Source organism: Podarcis melisellensis (assembly GCF_964234715.1).
Source record: "Podarcis melisellensis genome assembly, chromosome: 11".
Taxonomy (NCBI): domain Eukaryota; kingdom Metazoa; phylum Chordata; class Lepidosauria; order Squamata; family Lacertidae; genus Podarcis; species Podarcis melisellensis.
In genome coordinates, this window is record NC_138543.1 from 19,807,979 (window position 1) to 19,820,247 (window position 12,269).

Below are 12,269 nucleotides of genomic sequence, written 5' to 3' on the forward strand. Positions count from 1 at the left end.
GCACTCTTAAGTTAAACCAAAAGAGAGAAACAAAAATACTTGCTACTTTCCCTTAGGGGTTGTTGGCTTGAGATGCCTCCATGGGTTTTAGAAAGCTACAGCAAAGGAGCTCTTTCCGAGTTCCTGCTCATGTGACAGTTTCCCTGTGCAGGTGGGTGACAGACAGGAGAGGAGCAAAGCACAACTAAAAAATTTCCAGGAACCCAGAATTCACAATAGCATTCCTTACATTTGCAACAGGGCCTTGGTGGCAACATCCCATTTGTTTTGTGCCATCAGAGAAATAATGTTCCTTGAAATGGGACCCATGAAGATAAGATATAGGCTGCAATTAGTCAGGAACCCTGCAGTAAGCTATATTCTCATAAGCATATAGAAATCTAATGTATCCCAGCTGCTTTGAGCTTTTCCCAAAGTAAACAGCTGGATGTGTTTTAGCTCATCCCAGCCGTAGCAGAAAGGTCCTAAAATGTATATAAAGATCTAAAAGAACCTACAGCACGGGATTAAGAGTCGAAAAGGCATTTGCATCTTAAGCAACAAAGCATCCTCCAGGGTAAGTCTGTAAAAGAACAAGCTAGATGGTTTATGTATCCCTGAATATGTTTCGAAGCGTGCACAATTTCTTTTCACTTAAGCATTTCTTGGTTTTAACTTCCATTGCACATAACAAGACTCAAATCTGTTTTAAATTCACACATTTAGGAAGTCCCAGCCTAGCAGGGGATGGCAGGGAGACTTGGAAGTGATATTCAAGTTTCCTGACATGAAATAATCTTAGGAACACATGGTGCTGAAGGCAACATTGAACGCTACATTCACTGAGTTTCAGAAATGATATGATATCACTTAAAGCTCCACTGTAGGGATGAATGGCGCCAGACAATAACATTTGGGTTGATACCCAACATTAGCCATACTCGATGAGTAGGCCTGATGGAATGAAGTCCATTGACAATCAGTGGGGCTACTCATGAGTATGACTGGATATCACCCATAATTACAAAGGTGTTCCCCACAAAAATGGAGTAACTATGCTGAAACAGCAAAGCTAATCATTAATAATAATAATAATAATAATAATAATAATAATAATAATAATTTTATTTATATCCCACCCTCCCCAGCCAGAACCAAGCTCAGGGTGGCTAACATCAAAATATATAATACATTAAGACATAAAATTCAGCAATCGACTGAAATACAGCTTAAAATCGGATTAAAATCAAAATAAGATCAGATGGCTACCTGCAAATAAAATAAGAGAACTTAATGATGATTGTTTTATGGAAGAATGGAAGCTTTCTTTAGACTATTTAAAGAAATATAATATGATGAATTTGCAAACAGGATTTGAACTATGAGCAACAGAAATAGAGAGTATCATATTAGGGTTATGGTATAAAATAAAGAAGATAGGGTACAGCAAATAGATAGAATGAAGAAACACCATGGAAAATGAGACGGGCAGCTCATAAAAGAAAAAAATAATTATGTATTGGAATTATATGTGAAATTTGTGGAAATTTAATAAAATTAATTAATATCTATATATATATATATATAAATAGGAGTAGTGGAAATTAAATGTTGCCCATGTGCAAAAGAGGATTAAATTTTGCAAATTCTGGAAACGGTGGAAGTGGATGTGGGCGACTTCCCACCCAACCACAGCGGGCACAATTTCAATATGAGAATCTCAAAATAGCCGCCACGCTTGCTGCGTTTACAACTCATGGCTTGCCTCCTTACCGCAGCACATTTAGTCATTGAAACTTTATATCCCAATTAGCAGTTTCCTCTTCATCCCTTCCAATGATCACATCATATTTCATTTACCGAGCCTTGCTCCCATTTCCATCTATGCCAACATTTGTGTGTGTGTGTGTCCGGGGGGGAGTGAGAGAGAGACGGAATTATTGCATTGCCATCTGGTCCACATTATATTAGAAAACAAGAAGACGATGACAGATTCCCGCTGAGGAAACCACACTGCGCTCTCAGCTTCCCATTCACTGTGGCCACTGGGTTGCTGCAGCTCTGAAGACTATTAAAAAGTTCGCTTTTTAAGTAAATGGTGTGGGTTTTTAACAACAGGCGCCTTTTGGCAAGACGTTCTGCTGGCAGGTTTTGCGCTTTGTGCTAAAGGTGATAAAAAACATCCTGCCAGGATGGAACATAGAGGAGCAACATCCAGTGGCCATCGTGGTCCTGAAATTCAAATTCAGCTGTGTCCCTAATTTCCATAGAATAGCCTTCCTAAATGTGGTGCCCTCCAAATGTTTTGGTGCACAATTGCTATCTGGTGGAAACCAGGTTGGTAAAGCCTCCCTTAGATGAACCCTATTTCTGCCTCTGAAGAATCATCCTTCTTGCTTTGCCATTTTTGAAGACACAGATGACCTGCAAACCAAATGTTGCAGTGTTCTCACCTCCTAAGCAAGAGTGGGTCATCCCTGGCCAGGTCATCCCACAAATCTACACCATTTTACAGACAGCTGTAAGTCAGTCAGGAGAAGGGACGCGGGTGGTGCTGTGGGTTAAACCACAGAGCCTAGGACTTGCTGATCAGAAGGTCGGTGGTTCGAATCCCCACGGCGGGGCGAGCTCCCGTTGCTCGGTCCCTGCTCCTGCCAACCTAGCAGTTTGAAAGCACCTCAAAGTGCAAGTAGATAAATAGGTACCGCTCCGGCGGGAAGGTAAACGGCGTTTCCATGCGCTACTCTGGTTCGCCAGAAGCGGCTTAGTCATGCTGGCCACATGACCCGGAAGCTGTACGCTGGCTCCCTCAGCCAATAAAACGAGATGAGTGCCGCAACCCCAGAGTCGGCCACGACTGGACCTAATGATCAGGGCTTTACCTTTTTACAGGTGGTAGATGTTAGGGTTGTATTATAAAGCAGAGAAGATCTGACAAGCCCGAAGTCTGCCCACTGTAGGCTGTAAGAAGCTCAAGTAACACTTAGCATTCTGTGGCAACACAGCATGCTCAATTCTCATTGGGATGCTTTATATAGAGCTTTTAGCTCTAAACAGCTTGCATTCTCGTTTTTTTAAGGTATGTTGTACTTCAGCAAACCTCAAGGTTTTCCCTAGAGTGCTAAGCCATACATGCATTGTTCTGTTTGCATGCTGCCTTTCCATAGTTCAAACCATGCTCAGGGCAGCTTACAACATGAAATGAATTACATAATTACAAGCATGACAAAATTAGTCATAAGCAATAAATAAAATGTCAAGAAGTACACAGCCAAATGGAACAATTTCCACACAGATCATAAGAATATCTAAAATAAAGGTGCAAAAAAATTAATAGCAATAATAGGAATCACAGCCCTCTAATAAGAAACCCTAAACAACACCCTAGCTCAAGAGTTTGTTTAACAGCCTCAGCTTCTGTAGCTGGAGTCAGTCAGGGCCCTGTCAGACCTGGTGGGAAAAGGCCTGCAAGGCAGGGAGAAGGTCTTCCAGGACTCACAGCCAAGATGTTGGCCTCATTTTGGCCCCATTTCTTTCTGCGCCCCTCACCTTAGTTTGCTGTTAAGAAGGAGTGGCATTGGAAATGCCTCTCCTAAACTTCTGAAAGTGAGCACACATGTGGCCCAAAGCAGTGGTGGAAGGAGAGGTGTGTCTTCATATAGAAAACATCCGTAGGTGTTTTTTGAGTTGCTGCTATCCCATTACAGGTATGGCCAGATCCACTGTGAGATTTAACAACCCAATAAACATTCTTAACTTGTAAAAGAAGGGAAGTGTTATAATCGGTTTACAGCTGCACACAGACCCTTGCTTCAATGTGCCTACATCACATAGGCTGTGGAGGAGGAAATTGATACAGCATATGGCAGGAATATGTAAAGTCTTCAGCATTATGTCATGGCCAGAAGAGGAGGCATCCCTGATGTGAGATGGTTATAAGACTACAAGAACGTCCCTATCTTCATCTGTGAAATGTTAAAGGGAGGCAGTAATGCCACAAAGAGAGGCCTGTTTGTTTCCAATGCACCAACGAATGAACCGTAGCAAAGATTTTGACTTTGGGGTCCAGACTTGCTTTCCCCATGTAACCTACTCCAGAATCTATTTTTAGAGAGCACAGACACTAAGGCTTCCTTTGGTGTTTTGCCATCTCGAGCTGTGATTACAGACAAGACAAACTCAGACATGTTGAGACTATTTTGGTCTCCCAGACTGCATGTGATAAAAAAAAAAAAAGGCGGGGGGAGGAAAACAGCCTTTTTGTAAAGAACCACAATCATTGGAGCCTCTTTTCTACAGATGCATGCTGATGACTTCACTGTGGGAACAGTCGCATGCTTTGCAGTGCATTTGATGGCATTTTCCGAGCAAAAATAGCCAGAGAAATTATACTTAGTCTAGCCACGGACAGAGCTGTCTAGTTGGGTGTTGTCCTTTATTGTTCGGCATCAGTTTATTCCCATGGGATTGATAACACTCACTACTTTAGAACCAACCTGTGCAGGCTTTTAGGGTTGTTGATCGGCTACACATACCGCAGAAATCAACTCTGGAATTGTGCACAATTTGCCACAGAGCACAGTAAGTCTATAGGCAGAGAACGTTTCATTCCCTCCCCGCAGGTGAGGGGGAAGGGGGCGGATCTGGGAGCTTTGAAGTGGGGGCAGGGGTGCCATTGAGCAGCAGAATGTCTTGGGCCAGCCCTGGCACCGGGTCGCCACTTCATAGACTGCTTCAAAGGCTCCAAACACCCAGCTTGGGAACTTCAGAAACCAACTTCAGAAAACAGCCTTGTCAGGTGTAAGTGGGGGGGGGGGTGTATAGCTTGAACATAATGGCCTGGGGTACAAATGGGGAAGGCCAGGAGGCCAAGATCAACCTGCAAGAAGTTCTCCACCCCTGGCATATACATTAAAGAGCAGAAAGAGGGATATAATTTTTCTGTAACCTTTTTTACATGCAGAGAAGTTCTGACATGAAAGCCCCATGAAACTAGCTCTCCCCCAGGTCTATTATGCAGTGGGAAATGGCCATGAGACAACTGAGAGCATTAACGTTTGCTTTCCAAGGGAGAAATTCTCCTTGCTGCTCATTCCTTATATGAAATTATTAATTGCTCGTCACAATGCAATCATTTCCATGCAAAACTAATTTCACAACTGGATTTTATAATTTCAGAAAGCATTTGAGCTCCTGCTTTGAATGCAAATATACCATAAATGCATACACACTATTATTTTAAAAAGGACAGCAAATCTATCACAGCTGAGCAATAATTCTAGAGGGCTGCTTATCAATGCTTTCCATGAGGCTCAATTTCTGCTGCCGTATTCTTTGGAGATAGTTTGCATGCAAACGACGTTAAAATACGATTGCAATTTATTCTACAAATGATCTGTATCTTCCATAAAGCCTTGTCATGCAGTAAAACCAGTCCCATTCAATCTCTGCTGCAATAATGGTACTTTTACATTTAACTATAATAATTTGGTATTGGGTTCAGATGGTCTCCAAAATTTGATAGAGATTCACGACTTTTAAAAGCAAGATTTCAGTATTCGGCTGTGATCTAACTTTTAGACCATAGATGAATACAAGGGGAAGGGAAACAGGTCTGGTTCCTTATTACATAAACCTGGTTCATCTATACATCTTCAGAAAGCTCTGAAACAGTGTGACAGAGAGTCACAAATGTGAGTCTCACCATCGCAGAGATAGGCTCCCGTGTCAACTGAGTGCTCCATGTGAACACATCATCACTTAACAGCCCAGTTTGCACCCTATTTTTCAGCGGGAGAGAAACTGCAAGTACCACATCTCTATACATGTACACTCAAAGGACCCAGACTGCAGGCTAGCTAAGGTTGAGAAAGAGGAACTTGTCTACTCCTTGGTCCCGCAATTTTGGCAGCATCCCCAGTTAAATGTATAAAGCAGGGAACAATGTTTTTGCATTGGAGGAGACCATACAGGAATAGTCCTTCACCTGTGTAGCATGACCTTGGTCCAGAAAGAGTTTCAAGGTTTCCCCCCCTACATTTTCCTTTGTTTCCCCCTTCATTTCCCCCTGCAAGCATTGTTGTGTATGTGTGAGCTGGTCTAAAGGGCTTTGGTGCACAGCAGGCTATACAACTGAAAAAAAATATATTTACTTATGCATTTTCTCCCTTAATATTCTGTATGGTAGTTGGTGGGTATATTCAGATCATTTTTTTAATTTATTTTTTGTACGCTTAAAAGGATTAACTGTGCTAAAAAGGCCAGCTGCTGCAGGGAGATTTCCTAGGAGCTGCAATATACCATAAAACGGCAAGGTTTCTGCAGAAGCAGGAGGAAGATCTCTGGAAAGAAAGATTGGCACGACCCTCTGCAAAGAGAGATACACATTGAGGCTGTTTCATTTGCTTTTCAAATTTTGACTGGAAAGCACCACTTGGAATGGGGATGAGGGCTGAGTTTTCTCGGTCTTCCTTAAGAGACCAGACTAAAACTTGCGTGAGTGCTCAACTAGATGTGATGCAGACAACCATCCCATAATAGGGGTCCCCCCTCAAGAGCCAAAGAACAATATAACTCATTTGGGGCTTCTGCTCCAAACTTCATGTGCCATATGGCAAACCACTTTTGACCTATCTCAAAAATAGCCTCAGTTGGTCTTTGGGTTGTGACCAGTTACTGCAGGAGCACTCAATATTGGGGCCATCCTGAGTCACTCATCGCCACATCTTTAAGAGTTGTTTTTAAAATGCAGGAGTTGTGTCTACAGCAGGGTTTCTCAAACTTGGGTCTCCAGCTGTTTTTGGACTACATTTCCCATCATCCCTGACCACTGGCCGTGCTATCTAGGGATGATGGGAGTTGTAGTCCAACAACAGCTGGAGACCCAAGTTAGGGAAACCCTGATCTAGAGAATGTCTTTAAATGGATTAACACTGACCGTAACCATTTCTCCCCCTGTGCTTCTCTGCTTACCTCTTTGTGATATTTGTTGCAGGAGTGATTCGGGAGAGTTATCTCAAAGGGCACGACCAACTGGTGCCGGTCACCCTCCTGGCCATTGCAGTCATTCTTGCCTTTGTCATGGGGGCTGTCTTCTCGGGGATCATAGTGTACTGCATCTGCGACCATCGGCGCAGAGACGTGACCATCGTGCAGAGGAAGGAGAAGGAGCTGACCCAATCTCGCAGGGGCTCCATGAGCAGCGTCACCAAGCTCAGTGGCCTCTTTGGGGACACTCAGTCCAAAGAGCCAAAGCCGGAAGCCATCCTCACCCCGCTGATGCACAACGGCAAGCTTGCTACGCCGGGCAGCACCGCCAAGATGCTCATCAAAGCAGACCAGCATCACTTGGACTTGGCCGCTCTGCCAACTCCAGAGTCGACCCCGACGCTGCAGCAGAAGAGGAAGCCCAGCCGCGGCAGCAGAGACTGGGAGAGGAACCAGAACCTCATCAACGCCTGCACAAAAGACATCCCCCCTATGGCATCCCCCGTCATCCCCACAGACCTCCCTCTCAGGGCTTCTCCCAGCCACATCCCCAGCGTCGTCGTCCTGCCCATTTCTCAGCAAGGCTACCAGCACGAGTACGTCGACCAGCCCAAAATGAGCGACATGGCGCAGATGGCTATGGAGGACCAAAACGCCACCCTCGAGTACAAAACCATCAAGGAGCATCTCAGCGGCAAAAGCCCCAACCACGGGGTGAACCTGGTGGAGAACCTGGATAGCATGCCCCCCAAAGTACCCCAGAGGGAAGCCTCCCTGGGGCCTCCCGGGGCCTCCCTCGCCCAGGGCGGCCTGGGCAAGCGACTGGAAATGCATTCTTCCGCTTATAACGTGGACTACAAGAGAAACTACGCCACGAACTCGCTTACGAGAAATCACCAGGCCTCCACTCTCAAAAGGAATAACACTAATTCTTCAAATTCTTCCCACCTCTCGAGAAATCAGAGCTTTGGCAGGGGGGACAACCCCCCTCCTGCCCCACAAAGGGTGGACTCTATACAGGTCCACGCCGCTCAGGGTCAGACCGTGACTGTATCTAGGCAGCCCAGCCTCACGACATACAACTCGCTGACAAGATCAGGGTTGAAACGCACACCGTCGTTAAAACCAGACGTACCCCCCAAGCCCTCCTTCTCCCCGCTTTCCACGTCCATGAAGCCTAACGATGCATGTACATAATCACCGTGGGGTGGGGGGGAACAGCAGGTGACCAGAGTACGCCATTACAAAGGCAGTGTTTAGCAACGGCAATGCTCTTTTTCAACTGACCGGGAAGCTGCCTGAGCCTGTGGATGCATTGCTCTCTGGGGAAAGTGGAATATTTTTTATTTTTTAAGGGAGGGGGGGTAAACAAATCGGGTCATGCAATACATGGTTTGCAACTGTAGGACCCACCCCCACGATGCAACAGCTCTTTTACTCAAAAGACTAACCACAAAACATTGAGCCAAAAGCACACATGCCGCGAATGATGACTGTGATAACTTCACTCGGAAACTGCACATTGCGCAATTCCGGATCTGGGAACTTGAGTGCTTTGAAAGCAAAGACGGAAGCGGGGGAAACGACAACCCCAAACAAAAGGAAAACGGAAAGGAAGGAAGGAATTCATTGATTAAGCTAACTCTTAACTGAACTGTGGCAGACATTTACTCTGTGCAGGTACTGTGAAATGCTCATCAGTGTTACAGCCATTTGGTTATAGCCGATTGCCATGTTGGGCAACCACTCTGTCCTAGGTTTCCACCCCTCTTCTCTTTTAATGAATAACATGTGACTGTTAACGCAAGTAACTCCTATTATTTATTGTTCATCCTTTTGTCTTTTTTTATTATTCCTAAGGAAATTACTTCTGCATATCATCATATGAGCAGCTCTCTCCAGAAGGAAAAGCAAAAGCAAAATACGTTGAAAATTATGCCTATTTAACGTGAAACCCATTAACTGGAGTAATTAAAACTCTTTTTATTTTTCCAATAAATTCACTGAGTTAAATAAGTTGAAGGTGGAATTCTGAACTTTTGTGTTTGGACTCTCTGATCTCTTTCTGGAAAACAAAAACAGGGGAGTATTTATTTAAATGTCAGATAAGCTTGCCTTCCAGCCTCCGTGCCGGGCAGTAGTCAAAGAGAAACCACCCCGTTCCACAACAAGGTTCCTAACTTCCTACAGTAACTTCCTGCCGCAGCGTTGAAAGCTGCCCTCCTTGCCCCGCTGCTGTGAACATGGTTTTGTCAATAGCTCATCATTTCTGTGAAGGCACCAGCTTTGTTTTCTGCCATCCCATTTCACCCTTGCATGTGAAATGGCAAACAAAAACCCACAAACGCCGTGGACTCATCCATATGCTGGCTTTTGCCGGGCATAGCTCACGGTCTTAACCGCACAAGTGCAGGGAGGGGAGAGCGTTGTTTGTTGGTGGAAAAACACATCTGTGAATACCCTACTTTCTTCCACATGTAAATTTGTGCCTTACATCCTTCAGTTGTGTATCTTTGTGAGCTGTCGTGTGTGCCCCCTTTCCCTTTAGAATAAATCAGATATTTATTTATCGCCATCCTCAATTACTCCTCCGGAGAACGTGCACATTTCAAGGAAGAATATTGAGGTTACTGTAACAGCGACACTCCAGCGCATCAGAAGGCGAGGCAGTAACAATGCACATCGCTTCAGTGTGACTTTTCTAGTTTTGGTTCTCAGATCACCCCTTGGGCTATGCTGGCAGTATCATTGCTGTACTGCGGGCAGGCTTTTCCTTCTACCCGAATCTTTTCATATCCCTTCTGCATAGTGATGTAGTCTTATTCACAAACCAGCAAAGAAGTCATTAGAGGACTGTCATCAAAAGTCTGATGTGTCAACTGAAGGCAAGCACTAGGTGCTGTCTGGCAAAGCAAAACAAAAAAAACAGGCACCCTCGCACAGCGTTTATGTACAGCACATAAAATGAAATGGAAATTAATATTAAGCAGGCTGGCTCCTGCTGGTTCCCAATAACAGCTACAGTAGTGCAAACCCAAAAGGATGCTGCATAACCCCTTTTTTAATTAAAAAAAAGTGGAGGGGGTCCTACTTTGATTTAATTTGCTCCCATTTGTGGGGTTTGAAACGTGGGGGCATAGTGTGTGTGTGTGTGTGTGTGTGTGTGTGTGTGTGTATGGTCTCACAATTTCTGGGTGGTTCATGCACAGGCATGTATTTTGTGTTTAATAACTCTGTCAACATACTGTAGCAAAAAGTGGTGTGTGAGTGTGTGTGTTTTATATTGCCTGGATCGAATGTCTGAGAGGGAGGAGATAGTTATTTTGGTTTGTTTGTTTTTCTTTTGCTTGCAGGGGAGGGGCTTTTGTTTTGTTTTGTTTTTAAAAGAGAAGGGTTTTTATACTTCACTTGGATTTATTTTGCTGGATTTGGGAAGGAGGGGGCGTTTTGTTTTTGAATGATAAAGGAAGGAAAACTTCTCAAGTTGGTTAGCACACAGGCAGTCGTTTAGCGAGCCTGGATGATCAAAACCAAAGTGTGTATACCAATGGTGCTTGCATACTCCCTGCTTTCAACTCTGCCTCTCTAACTAAACTGGTTCGTCCGCCATTCGTGAACTATGCTTACTGAAGTCAAAGCTCTGTTTCTTGTTGGGGTTTTCCGTTTGGCTTTGTTTCTTCATTTCTTCCTAAGCTGCAGGTGGCAGGGGACTCATCAGCAAAGAAAAGGAGCAATGCAGTCTTTTCCTCCCCAAGCTCAACCCTCTGGAGTTGCGAAGGGCACGGTGGCCCCCTCCCTGCTTCTTAACAAAGCATTCTGTCATCATGTAGAAATGAATAATCACTGCAGCTTTGTACAGAGATCTCTGCCTTTGTAATATACACCCTGACAAAGACTGGGTTAACCTTGAGGTGCCCATTTTGTACTTTGAGTGTGGTGTTTTTTTTCCTGTTCAGATCCTTCCCTTGCTCCCCCCCACCTGACACCTCTCCCCACCCCCATTTTGCGTGAAGAGGTTTCTTAGACCTAAGTGTGCCTTTGCTTTCCACTCTTGCTATACACTGGTTAGACGCAACCAATTCGGACTCTCATTTGTTGTAAAGTTGTAAAATATTGTGATGTCACCAAACTTCCCTTCATCTCCACATTCCCTTAACATCCGATTCACGATTAAATGTATGTTGTTTAAAAAAAAAAGGAAAGCAAAAAAATAAAAATAAAAATTAAGATTTTAAAAATAGAAAAAGGAAAAAATGGCAAGGTAAGGGGGGGTGGAGTCTCTTGATGACATAAAGTAATAAAACCAGACTGTTCTACCTTCTATTTTGTCTCCTGGTTCTTCTTTCTTGATTAGTGCTAAATAATACAAAAATAGAAGAACAAACTGTTGTTGTTGTTGTTTATGTGGATACTAACAGAATATAATTGGTGGCTCTGTGGGTTGCAGAAGAGCAGCTTGCAGCATAATCCTCAGGCTTGCTACACTAAACAAAAAGTGGCTAGGACTAGATGCCAAGGTCGTGCCACACACCTGCAGCTCTACAAGTCACAACCTCACATTGGGGTTAGGCAGCTGCACAAAATGTGAAGGCTGCACTGCTTAGATGGGCAGCATGGCAAGACCACGGTGGGCCAGCCAGGGGTGGAGGAAGGGGGTGCAGTGGGGGTGGGCCGCCCCGGATGTCACCACTGGGGGGGGGCACAAAAAGCTGGGCGACACTCACTGCGGGGCCTGCAGCACACCTGAGTCACACGTCTCTCCAGGGAGAGACGCAATGGCTTGGGTGTGTGCAGGCTCTGTGCTGCCCAAACAATCTGCCCGCTGCCTCCCCCTCAGCTGTAGGGCGGCTGAGTCACAGGAGGCAGGCAGACTCCGGAGGCCCCGCTGTGCATGCTGCCCCTGGGCGGCAACCCCAGGCGCCCGAACAGCTTCCTCCGCCACTGGGGCCAGCGGTGGCATTAAGCAAAGTCCTGCCTCTGTTGACGTGAAATGGGATCACCCTTTCCACCCTTTAGACCCAATGCACAGGAAACGTACTGAGAGAGACAGACTGGGCAACCACAGAACCATGGGATTTTAGAGTTGGAAGGGACCCCGAGGGTCGTCTAATCCACACACACCCTTGCAATGCAGGATTCTCAGCTAAAGCATCCTTGGCAGGCAGCCACTGAGAGAATTCGGAAACACACAGCTGCCACCCCTGGCCAACCAGGGACCACATGTTCATGGGTTGCACTAAAAAGTGGGCAGAGAAGAGGCAATGGGTGAGAAGCACCTAAACAAAGCATGCAGGCTGCCAAAT

At 45.1% G+C, this 12,269-nt stretch overlaps 1 protein-coding gene across 7 annotated transcripts in view; it reads left to right on the forward strand.

Annotated features, from left to right (window-relative positions):
* The window catches only part of SEMA6A (semaphorin 6A), a 177,917-nt gene extending 166,630 nt beyond the window's left edge, over positions 1-11,287 (forward strand). For all 7 annotated transcript variants that reach the window (XM_081930439.1, XM_081930443.1, XM_081930444.1 and 4 more), the window contains one exon: positions 6,974-11,287. In XM_081930439.1, coding sequence (XP_081786565.1) covers positions 6,974-8,163 — 1,190 coding nt within the window. In that variant the 3' untranslated portion in view covers positions 8,164-11,287. The remainder of the gene's footprint in view (positions 1-6,973) is intronic.
* The last annotated feature ends 982 nt before the right edge of the window (positions 11,288-12,269 follow it).